At 38.8% G+C, this 22,436-nt stretch overlaps 1 protein-coding gene and 1 long non-coding RNA gene across 2 annotated transcripts in view; one reads left to right on the top strand and one right to left on the bottom strand.

Annotated features, from left to right (window-relative positions):
- HACD2 (3-hydroxyacyl-CoA dehydratase 2) overlaps nt 1-16,196 on the top strand; it is a 19,696-nt gene extending 3,500 nt beyond the window's left edge. The window contains exons 2-7 of the mRNA NM_001012920.5: nt 717-834; nt 1,186-1,204; nt 4,350-4,438; nt 10,047-10,168; nt 10,779-10,957; nt 12,517-16,196. Coding sequence (NP_001012938.2) covers nt 717-834; nt 1,186-1,204; nt 4,350-4,438; nt 10,047-10,168; nt 10,779-10,957; nt 12,517-12,599 — 610 coding nt within the window. The 3' untranslated portion in view covers nt 12,600-16,196. The remainder of the gene's footprint in view (nt 1-716; nt 835-1,185; nt 1,205-4,349; nt 4,439-10,046; nt 10,169-10,778; nt 10,958-12,516) is intronic.
- Nucleotides 12,510-22,436, bottom strand: LOC107053877. The gene is made up of 3 exons (XR_001467632.4): nt 22,176-22,436; nt 16,306-16,381; nt 12,510-12,573 (listed from the first exon to the last, which is right to left on the bottom strand). It is a non-coding gene; the product is annotated as an uncharacterized LOC107053877 (long non-coding RNA).

The raw sequence follows: 22,436 nt of genomic DNA, 5'->3' as shown, positions 1-22,436 counted from the left end.
TAGGTAAGGGCAGCCCCAGGGAGATCTGGGCAGTGAAAAGCCAGGGAACCACCAGTAAGGATTGTCAGGGTTACTTCCTAAATTAGCTGAGGAGTCCATGAGCTGAGGGTTAGCTGGTCACGTTCTTCATGATGAAGCTGAAGTTATATAGGCAGGCCCAGTTGTCTTGCAGTTACTTATTTATGACTCTCCCATAAAGTACATCTTGGAAATGAAGCTGGATGGTCTGTCATAAAGCCTAAGGGTTTACTTGGAACTGAAGCATTAAGGTTACTTTCTGATTCTTGTTTGCTTACATTGTAGTTCTTTAAATCCTAGTATAGTGAGAGAGATTTGACTCACAGTAAATGGTTTTCTACTTAAGCTAAACAAAATGTGATGCCAATCTTGTTTAAAATTTCATGACTACCTTCCATAACTAAAATACAGCTCATTGAAAAGTAAATCTAGATATTAAAGATGCTGCCATCATGTTGATGCTGCGAGATGTTCAAAAAACCATAGTATTTCATTTGAATGCATTTGCAGAGAATCCTGCTGTTGAATGTTATGCGTGTTACGCTCCGAAGTTGCAGAAGGTAGGCAAAAAGTTGGTGTATTTCAACACAGTTATATATCTGCTGCTTTGTCACATATTGAGAGAAGGGTTAAGGGTTTCTTTGTATTTATGCCCTACTTAATGCCTCCTTATCTTAGACGTTTTTCCTCTCTTTCAGGTGGCTTGTGATTGCTGTGGGGCTAGTTCGAGCATACCTGGCTAAAGGTAGCTACCATAGCCTCTACTACTCCATAGAAAAGCCCCTGAAATTCTTCCAAACTGGAGCTTTGCTTGAGGTACGTGTGGTGGTCTTCCTCAGAGTTCCTCATCAGTGTTTTGTTTAGCAGAAACAAAGCAGCCTTTGAACAGTTCTTTCTGAATGCCTGCTTTTTAATTAGCATTTCTAAGGTGACTTGAAGGTAAATGTAACTCTGGAAGTACATCGCACAAATGCTGAATGTATTGCATTCTAGCAAGCACTGAAGGAGCTTTTGGTCTGCTATTTATCTGGGGTAGCAGAGCTGAACAGTTGGCTTAATATTTGAAATACCAATGTGGAATCTAAAGCTCTTATGGTAGAATTAAATATTGTTTCTGAATTGCTTCATTTGAAATGTTAGTAATTGCAGTTTCTCTTTTTGTTCTAGATTCTGCACTGTGCCTTTGGTAAGCTTGCAAACCTTCAGTTTTATTCTTTTTGTAGAAAACAGCAATTTTAGCAGCATTTCAGCACTAAAATGTGTTATGCTCTGTGGATTTTCAGGTTTAAATCCTACACAACCTCTTAATGTTTGCTTGAAGTACATTCGTTTTTTTTACTGAATATTTGACAGTTAATCATGGAAAAGAAAGGAATGTATAACAGGTTTTCACTTGGCGTTACTTGACATTCTGTTTTTTATCTACATCCTTCAAGTGTTACAACTCTTAGAGCAGTTTATAAATGCTTTATGGGAGGTCATGACTCTCCATTCTCTACATCCTATAATGTTCTGTACCAAGCTGCCTTTTCTCAAACGTTATTTCTAGCTGCAAATAACTTAAAACCCAGTAAAAACAACAGTCCGGGCATTTGAGCTTTGCCAATGCTGTAGCACATAGGCATGTGCTGTGTAATTGGCAAGGGGGAAATCAATCTTTATCACAGATTCAGGTATGCTTTAATGGAGCTATCCACAAGACTGAAGACTTGAGTTGACAGTTCTTGCTAACCTAATGCTGTGAGTGTGTTAGCTTGGTAGCAGGAGTGTAGTTGTGTGTCAGTGGCCTGGGGTGGGCAGCAATATCCTGGGTCAGTCAGCCTGAGGAGCCTCATGTCTGAAGGAAAAGTTGCATCTTGTCTACTTGGTTAGTAGTTAGTTGTCATCAGTAGTGAGCATTTTCACCTTAGCATCTGGATTGTTTGATGGTAAATAGAGAGCATAGAAATCTCTGCAAAATAAGGGAGCAGTGCTTTAGGAGGGAGCACTGCTTTAGGAGGGAGCAGTGCCTGCCTATGCCTTTGCTTAGCTCTGATTTTTCTGAACAACTGTCTTCTCAAAGAGACAGTCTCATGTTCAGGTTCTTGGTCTCGTGGTTTTAAATATAAGTGCCTGAGCTCCTGTGTGAATGTTTGCTAGCTATTGTTTGAAGAGTAAGGTAGCATTAAAGTTTCCTAAAGGTGCAGCTAGAAAACTCTACAAAACTGCTTTTTTTCCTTTTCTTTTTTGCTTATAAGCCCTCGACATACTGGAGGGCTCTTCAGGACCTGTAACCTCGTATTGACTTTTTGTGCAAAAGACTTTTCTGAGTAATTAAATGTGGTCGCTGGAAAACTTAACATCATATCCATAGATTTGTCAGCAGAGGGCAGCGTAATTCTGTGTTTGATGTGGTATTTCCTGCCTTCCTCAATAGTTCAGTTGCTCTGAAGTTGTTGCCTTGTAAAGGGCAGCTGGTAGACTGTGCACAGATCATACCAAGAAGTGAATGGTCAGATGCTCTTCAAATTAATGCAGAACCTTCTTAGAGTAGATGTTGATGTAGAGATGGCTACAATTTAGGTGAAGGAAAACCAACTGGAGTTGTCTGATCGTTCTTCTTAAAAAAAAATAACCAACAAGTTTTCTCTACCCAGTAAACACTCCATCCTCCCCAGAGCTTCATTTCTTCTCTTCCATCTTGGAAGCAATGCTTTTGATGTAAATAAATTGGTTATTTCCAAATGAAGTCTTATAGTCAGTTTGTTTCAATTTACTGTAATGAGTATGCTGGTTTTTGTGAGCACTCCTGTTAGGTTAACCAAACAGAAAATAGCTGAGTGCATTGGTTTTTTTAATGCTGGGTATTCCAACACAGAACTGATAACATTCAGGGTCTGAATATGCAGCCATTGTGGTCGTTCAGAAAAACAGAGGTATTAACTATTACCGCTAATAGGACTGTCACAGACAAGAATAGAGTTGCCTGTGCTGCCAGTGTGGTCCTTCTAATTCCATTTTATTTTACTGAATCTCAATTGCTTTTTTTTGTTGTTGTTCTGAACCTGAATAGTCCATACTTTAAAAGTATTATTTTTGACAGATTTGGAAGTCCTATTTAACAGGTGGCAAGAAGGATAAGTTAAACCTCAGAACCCTAGGCCAAAAAACTTGCAAATGAAATGCTCATTTACAATTCCAAAGCTATAATGCGAAAACACTGGAGCACCAATGCCTCACTGTTTGCAGTACCAATGCCTAAACTTTTTTTTAGGCATTTACCAATGCCTAAACTTGTTTGCAGATGATGACTCGTAAGGGTATAAAAATTCCCTTGGATTATTTTTTCCATGCTCCTTAGAATGTATCTGTACACAAGTGGGTGGCAGGAGACGTGGTCCTGTGTTCCAGATGGCTGCAGAACTGCTTCCCAGTAACCCTCTGATAAGCCGGTGTCAGCACTGGTTGACTTTGCTTTAGCCTGCTTGGTTAGGAGAGGTGTAAGAGCTCCGCCTTTAAGCTATGATGCAGACAACCTGTTCCCAATTGGGAACTTCCTGGGAGAGAGGGAGAACTTGTCAGAGCTTGGAGGATTTTCTGTAGGAGATGGGAGGCTTAGTGCAGTACATGGGAGAGGTCTGAGCAAGGCAAGGCTTACTGCTTGGTCCTGGGCTGGGGAGCCCTCTGTCTGCCAAGAGCTGCTCTGGCATGCACGGTGTGAGGTGACAGATGTTTTGAAAATGTCAAGTTTAAAATTGTCTGTTGGGTACCTTTTTAGAGCAATTAATAAATAATTAGAGGTGAGTAGAGTTTACATAAATTATAGCTAGTGAGTCATTGAATTTGATCTCATGTTTTTGGCTTAGATTGACATTGTCTTGGCCATAACAAAAAAAACTTGTTTGTCTTACTGTGACATAATCTTGGTTCCTAGTCAGCCTCTTTTGGCTTGTTTATAGATGGGGGTTTTTTATTTGCTGCTCTTTGGGGTACACTCTGCAAAACATCTCTTCTGAATCATAGTAACAAAGATTATCTTGTATGTTTATTTTAGTGAATCAGATTTATTTGAGAGATTGTATCCCAAAAACGATCTCATTCAGCTGTGTTGTGTATTGAGCAATGTGCAAACTTTTATTTGCATTTTGATATACAAAGTTTTGGTCAGGGGACTGCGTTGTGCTGAGCTCTGAATACACCACAGGACAGGCTTCATAGTCTCAAATTTCAAAAAGAAAAAATGATTTCCTTCCAAAAACTGCAAGTAAGTGGACTTTGACTTAGCTGTGCTTTATTTCCCCGCCCTCATTCCAATGGTCAGGGATATTTACTAATTGCAAAATATCTTCCAGGCATTGTTCCCTCTTCTGTTGTTCTGACTGCTTTCCAAGTGATGTCAAGGGTTTTCCTGACCTGGGCAGTAACACATAGTGTAAAAGAGGTAAGTTATGCTACAAAACAGATTACAGAAATTAATGACCCATCCTGAAAAGCGTTTGTTGATTGCTGACTTTCCTGCAAACGTCTTCTGTTGTTTCACACCGTGTAGAATTGAGTTGACATGGATCAAAGGAATAAGATTATGACGTTATTTTTTTTTTTTTTCTGGAAAATCAGATAGATGGAAGTTTGAGTCTTTCACAGCTTTTGTAGTCTTTACTACAAGTTGAAGAGGTTCCAATGTACCACCTGGACCCCAGGATTTGGGGCAGCATCCTGGTATTGATCTTGCTGGAGCAATAGCAAAATGTCCTCACTGTCTTATCTATAAATGATTTACTTGCTATTCCACAGCATATGGAAGCTCCTACTCAACTGTTTGTTCGTGGCAATTCCTGTATGTTTTCCGTGATCTCTTTTCCAGGATAATCTTCCCTCTGTCTGTCGTCAGTGTTTCTTGCATTCAAGTGTAGGCGGGTTTGGATTTCTGGTTGTTTCGCATTGCTTACCATTACCAAACATCACTGTACTTTTCACCGAGGTCTGCAGAATCCTCTGGAAGCAATCATTTGAAAATGATTCCCAGTGGATGGCTATTTTAATATGTGAATGTGCTTTAATTGATATAGATAATGCTGACTGACTTCATATCGTATGAATACTTTGCAGTAGTTCACATATGCTGCATCTATGCTTTTAGTGTAGCCAGCTGATCTTTTTGTCTCATTAAGGAAAGAAATTAGTCTTGATTCACAGTCAGCCTGACTGACTGAAAGACAGACATCTAGTGGTGTTATGTGTGCCTATGAAAGATGTTTTGTGGCTTGACGTGGAGGATGTCTTAAGGAGTTTGTCTCCTTGCCAAGTCTTTAGGGAAGCTGCTTTCTCTTCCTTGCTCCAACACCTGTTATCAGAATGTCCATTCGTATGCAGAGGAATGTAAGTCTCTGGAGATCCTAATAATTAACTTCCCTTTCTGATGTTATATTGTTTGTGTCTGTGGATCCTTAGTTTTCTGCGACTTGAAGTGAATGAGTGTTATTTTTCTCAAGAGACTCAAAATCATGTAAATATTTATGTTCTGACAGATTTTATTTTTGGTGCACATAGAAGTATTCTATTCTCTGCAGCTCGGTGGAGATAAATGCTACATAAGTCTGCAAAGTGATTGTGGGTTGGGCTTTTTTAAACTTATGCCCACATTTTCACCAGGAAAAAAAAAAGCAACAGTGAAATGAGAGGATATACAAGAACGTTTAGCCCACCATTGAATTTTTAACAAGGATCGTTTCAGGAATATTGCACGTGGGTTTTTTTTTCCCTCACACTTGTGTGATTGTTTGGTTAAAGTCTTGAGAGAGACTGTCTTATGTGTTCCTTTTTTTTTTACTGTCTCAGAAAGCAGGCATAAGGATGATAAGGAGTCCTGTGACGAGCTTTTCACCTCTGACTTAGAAGTATTAAGTCAAATGAAGAGGTGATGTTCTTTCCCCCATCAGTCTATCTTCACCCCAAGCAGAGAGCGTGCAGTCTTGCCTGGGGAGATGTACTTCAAGTGTCACAAGTGTTCTACTCTTTCTGAAGGGCTGTCTGAACAAGTGAGCTCCATGATGAAGTCCAGGATTAAATTCTCACACAGCTTATGGAACTTGTAAGCTATGCAGTTGCATGATGAGGTTCTTGTAAAATAAAACTCAATTTTCCTCTTTAACTTTTTGACTGAGAGCTGTTCAACATCTTGCTTTTTCAGACTGTTTCATATCTAATGAGGTTAAAAGAAGAAAAACCTGTATTGCATCCCTTCTTTCTGCCCAAATATACTTTTGAGATACTTGATGTGATTTGAAGCATGCTTCCTGCTGCTAACATGTTTGTGCTTTTTGTTGAATTTAGTACTGATGTGTTGTTAAATTCAGTATTTATTATAAATGTTAAAGCATGGCAAATGTTAAAGCACTGCACACTTCTTGGAGCAATGATTAGATTTCCCTTCATCTCCCCAGTGTAATTAGCTGTTAATGTAGTGGAGAAGGGCCTGGTGTGTAATATAGCACTTGTACTCTAGAAAAGCATTTTGGAAACGAAGTGGTTTATTGAATTTTGCTGTTTCTTCTGCAAAGGAGAGAAGAGAATGAAGGGCTGAAAGAAGATAGGGAGAGGAAAACAGAAGGTGCCTTTCAGTTCAAAGTTGTCTTTTTGAATTTATGTGAACAGTAAGATCATCTGGTGCCATCACAGAAGGCCTTTGTGGAGTTCAGTGTTGCACCTGGTTCTGACACCTAATTAGAAATGGTGCTAGCTGTGATTTAAAGATAGTATTACAAAGCTACCTTTGTAATACTATTTAGAGGAACCTTTCTAGAACACAATCAAAAAGCACAGTTTGAGAAAGACATGTACAGCTTATTGAGCAGATAATTAAGACTCCAGCATCTGCAAACCTGCCATCTTTCATCAATAGTAAAGGATACTTACACTTAAGATTGAAGAGCATTTCAATTTAAATAAGAAGCATGCACTGGGAAGTTCCAAATACCATATTGGTGAGTGTAGCTGACAGGCCTGATTTATCACTGCTTTACGTCTGTGTAAAGTTTGAGTAATTCTGTACAACACAAATGTCTGTCAGGCCCTTTGTACCTCCTGTGAGGCTGCGGTGTTTTTTAACTGGTATACCACAAAACCCAAGCTGTGGACTCTGGAGAGAGATGTGTTTCAGCATCTCTGTCACATAGTGCTGCTGTTTTTACCTTTCTTTGTTATGATGTATTTATCTGAAATTATCACTAACCTATTTGTCAGGCTGTTCCTCTTAATTCTATAGGTTTCTGCATATTTCTAGATTTATGATATTTTATACCTTTCAAATCTTGTAACTTTTGTGCATAAGAAGAACAGTGAAAGCATCTTAGGCTTTATTTTATTGATTCCCAATTCTGAATCTCAATTTTGCATCTTAAAAGGCTATAAATTTTCTTGTATTTCAAGACTGTTTTTTACTTGCAGTCATGAAGGCAAGCTAAAATATGTTCAAGACCCCCTGGATGATAAATGGAAACATGTCAAAAATTATACCCATGGTATAATTCACCCTAATTAAGGCAGTTGGACAAATAAGTTGTATATAAAATGTAAAACATACTTTGACTTTTTCTAACACCGCCTTCAAAGACTGGAATAAAAAGGTAGAGGAAGAAAAATTGGGTTCTGAGGGCAGCACTGAGATCTGTGGTTTAAAAAGGGTCTGCTGTTTATTGGCTGCATTATCCTCCTTACACAGAGGTTGGAAGAGGAATGATACAAATGCAGCATTAGTAGTGCCTAAATGAATAAGACCCTTGAGGGACTGTTTTGTAAATCAGTTCCCAGGAGTTTGGTAATGTACATCTCAAACATCTTTATCTAAAGTATTGAGAAACTGTCAGTCCTCAAAGAGAAGCTCTAATAGTGACAGTTTTTCAGCAGATCTGTTAGTGTGTAAGAAATATACTTTTTAATTATGAGCTGTGGAATGTGGTTAAAATGTGATGATAAAATGCACAGTAGTCTTCTGCTCCTTGTTATGAAAGAGTGTTTGAAAAGTTCATAGATCACTCTTGCACAAAACAACTGCCAGTTTCCAGCGTTCCTCCTTCTTTAAGTAGGGACACAAACTGTAAGACACAGTCTGTAATTCCCTGTTCAGTGACCCTTTTGTTCTTGATGGTGTGAGCTGTTTCAGTAATTTCCAAGCACAGTTCCAATAGTAAGGTCGATGGAAAAGACTAGACTGGAGAAAGCAGTGTTATAAGTCCTGCAACCATCTGGCAGTTACAATTTCAGTTCTCTCTCCTTCTACGTGCATCAGTCACTGTTGGCCTAACAGTTTCTTGTTGGTTCTTTGGGTGCTTCTTCAAGCTACAAATTTTCATTTGTTGGTTCTACTGACTTCCATAGTTAGGAAAAGAAGTGGAGTTTCAAAGCACAGGTTGAAGTCTGTGATGCATAGGTTCAGCTTACTCACTAAGCTGCTAGTCCTGATCTGACCGGAAGATGCAGCTCTGGAGTGCTTGTGAAGCGTGATGCTCCCTGGGAACAGCGTCATCTGTGAAGTGATGCTGACCTCCAGGTTGAGAACTAAGTCTTCGTTATAAAGCAGACCACGAGCAGAATTAGGATCCTTTTCTAGTTACTTAAGCAGTGTGAATAAATAAATTTGGTTTCTTCTCTGAAAGTCTTAGAATAGGTTTTGGATATTGTTCTTTTATGGTCTTGGAAGGTAGGCTAATATATAAGGACATTTTCAGTTTCAGGTGAAAAAGGATGAGGTGTGTTTGGTGCAAAATGCCATAAGGGTGTCTTTAATTGTTATACACAGCAGAATATAGAATAACAGTAATTGTACTTCACAGGATTCCCAACATTTTTATACAGTTCTTGGATTCTGTGGTCTCTGTAACAAAGGGATTTTTTTTAATGAGTAATCCTTGTGAACTTTTTTATACACAAGTATATGATCAGTCCCTTCCTATTAAAAGGTTTCTGCTTGCCCATATATTTTCTTTTTCCTTTGTTTGTACATGTACTCTGCCCAAGATGAATAGGGTGTACCACCCACACCTACTGACTTCCTTTTCCCTTTTTTCAAGAGTTGGAGGAGGAAAGTAAATGCAGCTCCTTGTAGCTGAGCTCTTTTTTTGTTCCCACGGTCTACAGAATTTGGGCTGAAGGTACTCAGACAGCTGAGAACTCACATCATGCTTCTGTTGGGTGGGGAGGGTGCTGCATAAAAAATTGTGTTCACTCTCTGGAGTTTATTGTGCAGGTATGTGACCCTATATAATTCCTCATATCTGCTATCCATCTGAAACGCATAATTATGCTCCCAAATCTAATGGTTCATTTTAAAATACATGCTTTTGAAGGTTAATCTTCAAAACACGAGGGGAGTAGAAACTGTTTTTGTAACATGTATTTACAGTTCAAGCTCTAAGGGGGGTAAAGCAGTGAAACAAAGTGGTGCCTTGAGCGTAACAGTAACATTTAGAGGAACAATGTTGCGTGCAGTAAGTGGGGAGAAGGAGCAGGGAAGGATGTAGCAGGTAGTTGTCAAGCTTATCGGAAGCAAGGCAAACAGCTTCTGGTTCTTCCCTGTGACCTATACTGATCGCTGCCTTGCTGCTGCTCAGAATTTAGAGCCAGTTTCTCACTTGAACAGAGTGAGGAAAATAGTTTCCCTTTTACTCAAGAAATAGCGCTGGGTAGGATTGGAGTGTAAAATCTAGACCAGAACTTGAGTGCTAGCATTGAGTGCATCTTCCTGTGCTAGAAAGCAATCACAGGATTGAAGCAGAACTTGGTACTGTATAGGAGTGGAAAGGAAAAGTTACAAGCTGTTCTCAGTATCTGATCAGCAGAGCTATTCTTAAGCCAACTAGAAAAATATGGAGCATGGCAAGAGATTTTTTTGCTGCCGTTACTAATGTGGCTTTTAAGCTTTTTCCTAGAGTCTGTTTTCTAAACTGATGCAGTAAAGCAGCCCATGGGAATTACTTTCTTTGGGGTGTTTAAAGCTGGTCAATAATCAGTAACACTGTGTTCATATTTAACCTTTTGCTTCTTCCTTGCAGGTACAAACTGAAGACAGCGTCCTGTTGTTTGTGGTGGCCTGGACAATCACAGAGATAATCCGTTACTCTTTTTACACCTTCAGCTTGTTAAACCATCTCCCTTATCTCATTAAATGGGCCAGGTAGGTGGCAATTAAAAAAAGAAATAGCCTTGAAGCACTGTTTTGATGGAGGTATTTCTCCGGTAACGTAGCTGCAGCAAAGCAGGGTACATTCTGTCTCAGGGTAGCTGTTCTGTTTGTAAATGTGATTTCCTAGCTTCCTTCAAACAGATTTCTGGATTTAAAATGTATTAAATGTTAGCTGTGAAAGTACTTTATCAGAACTCAGTACCATTTATGAAATGATTATAGTAAGTAAACTAATATTAACCACTGAATCTGAGGGTTGTACCTGAAAGAAGTGAGCTCATTAATTAATACTGACTGGCCCTATTTTAATAATATGTTCTCAACTAAGGAGTTTGATGTCCTCAATCAAAGAGTTTGGCGGTCAAAGCAATGAAGTATGGGGGTGGGGGAATTGTTGTAAAGATACCATTCAGGTTCTCAAAGATTGTCCTCAAATAATTCAAAACTGGTTGTTGATGTCAATATTTTGTCTTGCATTGATGTTCACAAACTGCCATGCTCAAATGAAATAAAAGTTAAGGATTTAGAAGTTGAATATCCATAGAGGTACTTAAGTACTTTGTCACAACTTTTAATCCTTTTCTTAAATGTTTTCTTGTAGGTACACTTTGTTTATAATATTGTATCCAATGGGAGTCTCTGGGGAATTACTCACAATATATGCTGCATTACCCTTCGTCAGGCAGTCTGGCTTGTATTCCATTAGTTTACCTAATAAGTACAACTTTTCTTTTGACTATTATACATTCCTGATCCTGGTTATGATCTCTTACATTCCACGTAAGTACAAGTTTGTTAGTTCTTTAATATGAAAAGCTAACAACTGCGGGTTTAGCGTGTGCACAACTAATTTTGCAAAATTCGTTTTGGACATTCTTTAAAGAAAGAAATCAGAGTTAAAACTGCATGGGTTGCTTTCTAGCAATGCTTGTAGCTTAGTAATATGTGTTTTTTCTCTTACATTTGATACATAAAATAACCGTAGTACTTAGCAAACACTGAGATCTTCATTTTGATCCCACTTACAGACTTCTAGGAGAACAAGATTTAAAGCAGTTTCTTAAAATGTGGTTCAGGAATAAGAATGTTGCTTTTGTGGTAGTGGCTGAGGAGGCGTTGATACTGATATTGAGTTGATACTGTCTTTGGTGAATGTTTTCACAGGAGAAGGTTTGGCTTTGCTGCTTAGAAACAGTGATTAAGAGCATGCAGGTCTTCAGCCAATTTAGATGTGCAAATAGAAGTTTAATGTGTAAAATAATGCAGTGGCACTGCTGCTAGCTATCTCTGTAGCTGTGTTTATGTGAACCTTGTTGCTTATGCTGACTGACAAATCATATTCTAAGATTTAAATTTCAGTAGTGTGGCCGTCTATAAGCAGTTATTCTTTCTGTGAACTATTTTGGACGTTACCATTTATCTGGCTTATTAGTTCTTGCTTGTCAAATAGACATCTTGCCAGAGAAGTTATCATTCAATTCTTTGTATGTAATAGGTACCAATTATTTAAACTTCAAACAGAAACCACGTGGCTCTGTATACTTCCATGTTTCTGGACAGATGTATTCACAACTTAACACTGGGGGAGTTAAATGAAATGAAAGGCAGGGTTGGAGGAGGTAGTCAAGATGTTTAATACTGGCAAAGAAAGCCAAAGAAGAAAATGCTAACTTTAGGGGAAAAAGAAGTACAAATTAAGCTGTCTTTGGTTGTCTTACACTCACAACAAACACTAGGCAAGTGTAACGGATGTCTCTATGTTGATATTGACCTTGTTTTACTTTCACATTCTTCACAAAGATAGAAGCTTTCACTGTTTTACGTCCGCTAGTTCATTCTTCTGCAAGCATACTGTGTAATGTAACCTTCGAAATAGGAGGAAAAAAGCTTTGCAGGGAGGGTAGAGATGCAGGAGGCTCCAGGTTGTATAAAGTTTTTTTTAGATCCTGAAAAAGAGACACTAGAATCATCAGATCGGAAACAAATCGGTGAATTTAATTCTTTTGGATGACTTCCATTTCTCCTGGTGCTTTTTTTCCCCACAAAGCAGTTTGTTTATTGTATGCATGCAGTTCAAGAAACTTTGTCATTCTTCTTGTATGTGCGAAGTTAATTATGAAATAATGCATTTTGCCTTTAATTAAAAACGGCATCGTTCTAACAAAAATTAAATAATACCTGAAGTCTAAGGGCAATATTGCTAGTTTCTAGCCAGTAGATGATTTGAGCAGAGTGGAGAAGCAGATTTTCTTTTAACAGAATCAATGACCTTGAGTATGTGAGTGTGTTTTACACCAACACAGAAGCCTGACTTCTTCCTTTGTCTGTTTTCTCTTCAGTCTTTCCCCAGCTGTATTTTCACATGCTACGTCAGAGGCGAAAGGTGCTTTCCCACACTGAAGAACACAAGAAGTCGGAGTAATTTCAATTCTTTCAGAACTTTTCAAACATTGAAATGCTGCAGATTTTCAATACCCAGCATATTTATAACGAATATACCAAGATAAAACTGTCAGAGGTAAAAGACCAATGATTAGCAAGAATAAACAATAAATCTGATTACACTGAAATTCCACAGTGTAAAACATTCAAATACTTTTCAGCTTGCAGTGCTTCAGAAAACTTCTAAACTTTATCTGGCTTGGCAGGTAGCCCTTTACTTTTCATTAAATGTTGTGCTAAATGGTTTTCGTTTTTGTTACTAAATGCCTGAAGGTTACAGTATGAATGATGAAACTGTACGCACTAAATGCCCGAATTGGGATTGTGTCACTGATACCTCTCTTTTTTTCGAAGTGCTTGACTGCATGCCAGAAACTGTATGTATTGCTATGGAAGCAAACAATATGCTCTGGAATGCTTTAGGATTTTGTCAGAGACTCCAGTGGAGAATGTAATCCGGGCAGTGTTTGAATTTAGAAAGGTAGGTTGTGTATGTAAAAGGTGATGGAAACAAGAATGGGAAAGCAGTTATGGGAAATGAGGGGAACGTGGTTCATTAGGAATTTAAACAGTAGGGTGTCTGACCAGAGAGTGTTCTTTGAAGATCTTGTTTAAGCTGATTACTCAAATGTTAATGTTAATTCAGAGGCTATAATGCTTATCTGAAACATTAAAACTCCTTTAAGTACTGCAGCCCTGGATGCTTTTTTAAATATTGAAGAAATAAAAAATACTAACTGTAATACTTCTTGTGATATCAGTAATTAATCTGAAGAATATAAGGAGGCGAGTCGCTCCAAAACAGGTGCAGCTTCTCCATTTTGGACTTCAAATGATCATCTCTAATCACTGTCCACTGTTTCAGTGGTACTCATCTTTTAGTGTTAAGAACTATTTGGTCTACTGTGGAATCACCTGAGGACATGTTCTTCAACACAACTTTTCTTAATTGATTAATGTGTATCACTCTAGAACATCCAAAAAGGCAGTTCTAGGCATTCAGCTTCTGAAATGTTGTAAAAACCCTAAATAACAAGTACATTTTTTGAAAGCAGATTATCTCTTGTGTTACTTGCTGCTTTTACAGATTGGACTAGCTTTCCCTTATCTGCTCTTTTGAAACAGCAGAAGAGCACGGAAAGGTAGATTTTCCAAGGTGCTTGCTCAGGGTTCTCAGACTAAACCTTCCCTTGGGAAGGCGAAGCAGAAAATGAAAGGACTGAGCCATGTGGTGAAGCAGAATCCACTGCTGCTGTGTGAGCAGTGGCCCAAAATATGAGCAAAAATGTTTACTGGAAGGGGGCAGTAAATAGAAGGCACAAAGTGACCGGGGAAATGAACAGACATCTAATGAAAGGCAAAAGGAAACGAACTAATGGTCATTGCTGTGTCACGTATTGAAAGTTGAATAGTACTGTCCTTGCGCCTTTGGAGCTACTAGACAACAAGGCAAGGGTATCTGTGACTTCCCTCTTGTAACATCGTGATTTACTGCATAAATAAGGTGTGACTGTTTTATGCCCACCAGCACCTACCTCTCCCTGGGCACAGTCCATATCTGTGTCCCAATACTTGTGTGTGACACCTTGGAGTTCTCCCTAAACGTAGGGCAATAAGTACTAAGTGCAGTGCCTCTTTGTCCTAGCACTGGTGCAGAGCCACATTTACTCTTTGTTTTCACATTTGTTAGAGCTATATTAAATTAAAAAAATGAACACAAAATCCTGCAATTTTCAGTCGTTTCTTTTGATTCCATCAAAGCATCTGATTGGACATTCCTAGCATGCAGTAATGTGTAACAACTTTCCTGTCCAGAACAAATCTGACTATTAGATGCTGGAAGAGGATAAGAGATAGTAATGATCTTTGCTTCTATTTTGAACCTTTTGTAGACAGTTTTAGGCTGTAAGCAAAAATACTGTTACAACATTCGACCTCAGTGGGGTTTTGCATTCAAAGATGAAACAATTCAACTTCATTTCTCTATTAGCCTGTGTAATTCTTTGCTCTGGTTGTCTGAGAAATGTTGCATTATACTGAACTCATTGTTTAAAACTTCCACATCTGAACAAAACCTCTCCTTTTGCTTGTTCATGCTATGAAAGATGTTTGTGACAGCATTTCTGAAGAATGTCATCTGAAAAATGTGATTTCATGATAGATTCTGGTTATTGGATGTTGTGGGTACTCAGCTCCTTCATTTTTTTTCTTGCATTTAGGCACAGAGTCAAACCAAGACTTGGATTCAAATTTGTAGTTCCAATTTCCAGGGAAAAAATGGTTGTGTAATACTGCTGTATGAAACAAACTCATAGCTCTACTGGTGAGAAAGATGCAGTACAGATCTGTATTAGATAGCATGAGCAATACCGAGAAGCAGAGAGAACTCCTGATATGGAAGAGGCTTGTACAACCAGCCTCCTTGCTGAGTAAGCTTTATTATGAAATATTTAATTGAAATTATTGATTTGCCTTTAGCTTTTTGAGAAAAAGAGTTCATCTTCCTCCTAAAAGAACCACCTAAAAGAAAAATCTGAGCTATGAAACATTTAGTGCTTGTTCATGTCGGGCTTCCATGGAAATCACTGGAAGGTGATCCTGAGTACAAACTGTAGTGTGATACCCTAATACTGGTAGGGTTTTCCCTAGCACTGACTTTGGTCATGTGTGTTTTTTGCCATCTTGATAAGCAAATTTCCCCTCTTCAGTCACTGAAGCTGTAATATGTGAATTTTCTAATAAAAGCTTTGATTCGTACTCTTTTTCACAAACGTACAAGTTTTGGGTTTTTTTTTTCTCCCCCACAGGCTATTTACTTGGCTTGCATGTTTTCTATCAGCATCACCAAACTGCTGCAGAAGATGTTTTCTGCTTTGGTTGTCTTTGTGTTATGTGCACTGGTTCAGTTGATGGCTACTTTGTGTTCTACCATGCCGGCTTTGACCAAGTTAGTCGTTACCCTCCAAAAGACCAAGGTTCTTACCAGTGTTGAGCTTACAACTGGAATTGTAGAAATGTTCATAGTGTAAATTACAGTACGATGCAGACTACAGTGCAGGTGAATTGTAATTTTTCACAACGTGATGTTTCTATCCAAGTTTTTTTATTTACCAATAGCAAGGTTGGCATTTGTGTAGACCAATCTGCAGTGTCATTTAAAAACCTATCTTTCATCTTGAGATTTTCATGAGTATACATCAAATCATGTGCTTTGATGTATATTTGTTGGTGAAATTTTGGGGAAAACTATATACAGTCATTTTTGTATTTTTTTCTATGTTGTGAAGAATAAAATTGTAATTTTCTAAGTCTGATTCACTAAGATTATTATAAGTTAAATGTATTTTTTGTATATTTAGGAATCTGGTATTACGTGGAGCTCTGAAAGACTAAGCATAAAATTTTATGCATGTTTGGAAGATATTTCTACTTGACAATGCGGTGAAATGGTTTGTATGCTGAAATACTAGTCTGTGTTGTTGCCTTGTGAAACTGATTCTGTGCTCTCTGCCTGGATTTGGCCTACTGACCAGTGATACTAATTGCTATAATCCAAATAAAATAATTCCAAACAAAATATGCTGTATTGGTACTGTTTAAGTAATATAAGCAGTTACTTGCAAATGTGAATTAGGGCTGTATTAGAGTGTGTAATAGAGTGTGACTCTATTAACGTTCCAACTTACAGCTTCCTGAAGGATCCTCGCTGCAATGTCAGCTCTTTGTTCTTCTGTTACCCGTACTGTAGATGGTGATGGTTTTCTACAAAAACAAAGTCTTTTGAGTATTATTAAGATAGTGGAATGCTTAAATAATGCAACAGAATATTTCAGAGTTCATTCACTAAATATAGTATGTCTGCTACCACAGCAACGTTCTTAGCATTTTTAACACTTCCTGAGAGAGATTTAAATACTGTGTCTGGATGCCATTAATGCTCATAAATAACAAGTTATAATCCTCTAATAGGAACTGAATGGCAGTTGCAGAGTGCATGCTATTATTCTAGGCATATGCTTGTCATAAGATTACACAACTACAATGATTTTTTTGTTTTACTGCAGAAGGGATGAAATAATGTTGTCATAACCAGCATCAGCACATATCCTACGCTTGATAGCTGGGACTTAGCACTACTCGGCAATTAAAAGCTACTTTGAAACATTATGCTGTGAAGAGTGGCACTCCATTTCTGTCTTAGAATAACTATTACTAGTTACATGTTTCTTCTTTGCAGTTTGAAAGCAGCATGTGTGGAAACAATTTTAGCTACCTAGGGCAACATTAAGAAGTCTGAAAAAGTAAGGATTCTGTGCTTATAAGTGAGTTAAGCTCTTCATAGTATTTAAGGCTTATCTTAAATAAATCATGGGCAGTTGCTGACATAAGACCCATGGAAGGATCTGCACTGGTGTGTTCAGTGTAAAACACAAAGGAGTGAATATGTGTTGATTTCTTTGGAATGGAGTGAGCATTTCTGGAGAGTTGGCGTTGATTGACAGACCTGAGGCACTTGATTTTTTTTGGACATTCCATTCAATATCTAATGGCTTTTAAGCTCTGCTTCCTAAACTAACATACTTCCACACTTCTAGATGTCTTCTGACAAGTGTGGTGAGAGAGAATTATTAAGGCTTCTGTGGTGGTTCCTGAAGGCTGCCCTGAAGCTGTTGGAATTAAAATTTGAATAGAAAGTTTAAAATGTTTCTAATCTCATTGGTCACTCTTTCCCAAAATAATGCTTTCTTTTACAGGTGTAAAAGATTCTAAAGCCTTTTTCATGTTTTCACAAATTAACTTGGCATTGTCAGACACGTGCTTTTCTCTTTGATATATTGATAATGTGCTAATGTTAGGGAAAGATATTACAGTCACTACTATCCCTAAATTTTCTGTTCTTAAGTAGATGCATATAATTTTAATCCACTATAAAAGGATAATTAACAACATTTAAAAACAGTTCCATGTCTAGTTATACTTGCCAAGGCACAAGCTCTAAGGTGCTATGATAAACTGTGAATTCAGTCTGCTTTGTACATAAAGATTTGATGTTACCTGGTACTACATAAGGATGTTTGTACTGTGAAATTCATTATCAGAATCCTTTGCAGAGGCTTATTTTGCAGAACTGTGACCCCTGAGCTGCATTTTCTCCTGTCTTTTGACTCACTGCTTCAGACAGTCTGCGCAGGCTTCTGCAAGTCATCTAGCTGCTATTTAGACATTGTTAAAATACATATATGTCACTTACAGTGACCCTATGTTAAACTGTTAACACTGATACTTTTCTAGTTTGATCACCTGAACTTGTGGAATCGTTCTGGCTGTGTAATCTGAATTGTGTGCCTAAGAGAAAAATATCCATTGGAGGATGATGTAGGAAGTGGGGGGCTTTCCATTCAGCTGAGTAAAAGGTTACCTTATGAAGAAGGTTGGCTTTTTAGTTTAAGGTCCCTTCAGGTAAAATACAAACTCTTCACTTACTGAATAAAAACAAAGATACTGAGTGCTGGGCTTCTCTGCTAGATGATATTCTTAATACACAGATGAGCTGGAAGAAGAGGAGAGGTACTGGAGCATACTGAGCTACTGAGTTTCTGAAAAACACTTTGGAACTGGCAGAACCTCAAACTTGTCTTTTTTTTTTTTTCCTTTGATATCCAATAGTTTTTTTTTTTTTTTTAAATTAAAAATGTAATTATTAAAAAAAAAAAAAAGTAGAAAGATAGCTTTAAGTGGAAGTGCTGATATGTTTTTTTCCTAGTGTGCTGATGACACAAAGTCCCTTTCATTCCACACTGAGTGTTTATTGCATGTTTGTGATGGTGGGGGGTGGCACACATGGCTTAGGTGTGCTGTTTTGGTGCTCTGTTCCTGTGTATAAAGTATTGTCAGGAAAGCTTCTAGGCTGGCTATTAATTGTGTTTCCTTACTCAGCTTTTCAGTGCAATTTAAATTGTTCTAGGTTTTATTCCTCTAATGTTTCAAACCTTAGTATACTGCTTTTCAGTAGCAATGGAGCTGAATGGGATAAATGTTCACACATTTCCTTAGCTGAATAAAAGAAGTAGTTGAAACCAATTTCATCCTCTCCAGAGGATGCATTTGTAACAGCTATTTACTTTCTCATTGCTCTTCATAGCATGGGAAGGTGCTGTTTCAGTAGAACAAAGAATGCAAAACACAGTATATGGGACAGAACACTGTCAATGCATATGGGAAGCATCGAGTTCATTTGAGAGGATAACATTCTTCATTCTCACGCTTCTGTAATGATTTTACAATTACGGTGTGCTGCTGCTTTGCTATATGTGCTTACTGGATTGCCTTGCTAGGCAGTAAGAGTAGTTGCAAAGTAAGTTGAGAGACTAAAGTGCTTTAACTGTTCTGAAGTTAGCAAATAAACAGCACAAACAAATAATTTTTTAAAAAGCTTTTTTGCGTCACAAGAAAATGGCTGGGAAATTGAAAGTGAGACACCACTGGTTTGTTTACTTAGCAAGTACTGGAAATTAACACTTGTGATATTGTCCAAGCCCTGCCAGAAATAAACTGCAATCTGAATGTAGTTGCTTTGTTCTTCAGAAAGCACTGTCAAATCAAAGGACATACGGAAAACCGTTCTGCTCCTAACAGGTGCAAACAAACATGAGGCAGACGTGAGCATTCAAGGGCCAAGAGTGCTCCGGGTTCCCGGTGACATGTGACTGCAGGTCACAGCTTGCCAGATTTTGAAGAAATAAATTGCTGGTGGAAAGATGTAAAAGTTGATATATACCATGGATGTTAAAAATCATATGATGTAGTTATTCTCAGTTTTAAGTTTCAAACCAGTACTTGTTTGCATAATAAATGACCACTGGTGTCCTATTACGTGTATTTGAATAATAAAAGTACTGTGCAATGTGGTGTTATCTGCCCATTGCACAGTTGGGTAACTTATAACAACTTGTGAATATAATAGTTTCTTTGTATATTATTATTCAAAGCCTGGCTTCATGATGAAAGCAGTAGGCAATCATTCGTTTTTCTCATGCGTTTACTGGAATAGTACCAGCCATATTTGAAAGAAGGGTAGAAGCCTCAGAGAAATTCCTGCAGCTTCTCTGTGCTCTTCTGCAGAGCAGCCATTGCACACGCTCATCCCATGTCTGAGTAAATGAGGAGGGGAGCACACCATTTGAGTGAAAACATTTGAAACTAGGTTTTGCTGGTCATCTCATGCACAGAATAATACTCTTCTCTCCACCTTCTTTTTTTCCCACCCTCACTTAATAAAAGAAATTGGTTTCTCACGTAGCTATGACGACATCAGTCCCCTTCTTTCCATGTATGAAGCTGAGGAGACTTGAAGTAAGTGGTAAGTCTGATTGGCAAAAAAGCAACTGGCCCCTGCTTGTCAGGTGTACTGGAGCTAGCCTTTCTGGCAGTGGAAGCTGATGTGTGGCTTTGTTTTGCTTACTGCCATTTTAAGTGTGGGTGACCTTGGATATTGGTGTCCGTTCGTGTTTGTGCTGCAGATAAGTTTTATAAGTGAAACTTAATACCAAGCGTCACTATGGCCTGTGCAAATGTACTTGATAAACCAGCCAAAAATTGTATAGCTGGTGCCAAAAATGTAACTGTTGAACTCCGAGCTGCATACAGGCAGCATACAGGACAACTGTTTCAGTCACAGTAACATTGTTTTGATGTTATCTGTAGGGGAGTATGCAGGACTAAAGCAAGGCTATTTTTAATTATTGTTCTCTTAATCTTTGTGAAGAAATGGAATCCTCAACTACTTTTTCCTTCATGTTGAGCTTACATAAAATCCCTGCAAATGATCGTGTGAATTCTATGCGTGAAGGTGAATTTCATGATGCTGTGTGGTGTATGTGCATCCCAGATCTAGCTTAACCTAAACAGCAAAGAAGTGCAAATATTTTTAGTTCTGCATTTGGGGTTAAATGCTGTGGATGCTACTAAAGAAAAAACTGATAAATGTGATTCAGTAAGCACCTTGACCTGACAGGCTTTTATGTGACCCTAGAAAACCTGAGTCAATGATGAATCAGGCTGTTTTGGTCTTGTTTTTTTAATTTTTTTTAATGGCTGTGTTTTTATATTTTCATAATTTTCTGCTCACTTTTGGCTCTGTTCCTTATGAATCATCAGATTATGGGGTGGAGAGGGAAAGCAGAGACTGCGTAATAGCAGCTTGTTCAATGTCAGTATTTCATGTCTCTGGGTTGGGTTCTCATTAGGTTTCAGAAGCCTATTTCGGAGTGCACAAAGATGGTCAGTGAGAGGACCAAGAACATGACCTATAATGGCTTTACTAATCCAGGGAGCATAGCTCTTTTAGAATTTTGTTGTTAATACTTGCATGAATCGTGAAGGCCACGGAGAGTGAAATATGTGACTGACGTGTGTTCTGAGGCCACTACGTAGGAGTTATTCCCGTTGTGTGTAAATCATGCAAATGAAGAATGCTGATGTTTGTCTACTGCACCTGTTGTAACAATAATAAAATAAAACATTTGTATACAGATTTGAGGCTACGTGTGAAATCAGAACTCTGTAAATCATTCGTGTGTTGAAGAACTTCAGGTCTGTGTTTCACTGAGCTCTGTGACTGTACTTGTAGGTTCTCTCACACATTCCCTGATGGATCTTGTGGAGCTCATATTCTAGAAACAGTGTGCCAGCATTCTCTACATCTTCCATATAGCTTATGTGGAGAAGCACTTGCTGAAGGATGGAGGGGTTTCTATTTTGATCCAGAATTTGATTAAATCATGATTGAGGGAACATAATGGAATTTCTCTCCCATCTTTACCCCACCCACCCTACCCATCAAAAACAAACAGAAGAATAACACTTCTGTGATTGAGTGAGTAGCATTGGAGAAGGCTCTTCTAGCAGGGAAGGTGAAAGATGCTTCATTTGGGCATTACAGTGTCACGTGAGGTTGTGGATGCCCCTTCCCTGGAGGTGTTCAAGGCCAGGTTGGAGGGGGCCCTGGGCAACTGGTCTAGTAAATGGGGAGGTTGGTGGCCTTGCTTGGCAGGAGGGTTGGAGATTCGTGATCCTTGAGATCCCTTCCAACCCAGGCCATTCTGTGATTCTGCGAGTGATGTTTGTGGGTTTTGATTTGTGTGACCTGGACAAGTAAACATTCTCATTTCACAGATCGGAATACAAAGACCACCTGTATAGACTGAGGTCATAGCTGGGACAGATCTGAGCTGTACAGATGCAGATACCCGTCCCCAGTCATCAGAACGGCCAAGTTATGAGAGGAGAGGGTAACAGTTCCCTGTGTGTCATTTATTTGTTAACAGGGAGTGTATTAACTGTCTGAACCTTCTTTTAAGAATCGTTAGGCGTTTTTGAAAGATGTTTTTTTCCATCCAAGGTATGTTATTTTGCTTTCTTGTGTAACTCTAATGAACGTGCAATTGTGTCAAAGTTGCACACACACCAATCTCATTTTCTTAGTGCCCGAACTTTCATGAACTCAAGGGATGGCTGTCTGTGGCGTTCACTATCTGCCGTTCATCATCATAATTACCTTCCTCCAAGCCCTGATTTATCGACGTGGTCGCATCACAGCTGGCCCGAGGCTGGGACTGGTTCTTCAGGCTTTACCTTCCTCTGCGTCGAGGCCCGCGGTGCTGCCTCCGTTTCTCACGCTTTCACGTCCTGGGCGAAACGCTCCCCTCAGAGAGCCAGAACTCCTCAGACGGGGCAGAACGCGGAGTTGGAGCCCCTTCCGCGTCCCGTCACGGCGAACCGGCCCGCCCGGCCGCCCCTCAGGCAGCGCCTCAAGGGC

This window comes from Gallus gallus, chromosome 7 (genome assembly GCF_016699485.2).
Source record: "Gallus gallus isolate bGalGal1 chromosome 7, bGalGal1.mat.broiler.GRCg7b, whole genome shotgun sequence".
In the NCBI taxonomy this organism is placed as follows: Eukaryota; Metazoa; Chordata; class Aves; order Galliformes; family Phasianidae; genus Gallus; species Gallus gallus.
The sequence above is the reverse complement of the archived record's forward strand: the minus strand, read 5'-3'. Positions and strand labels throughout refer to the sequence as shown.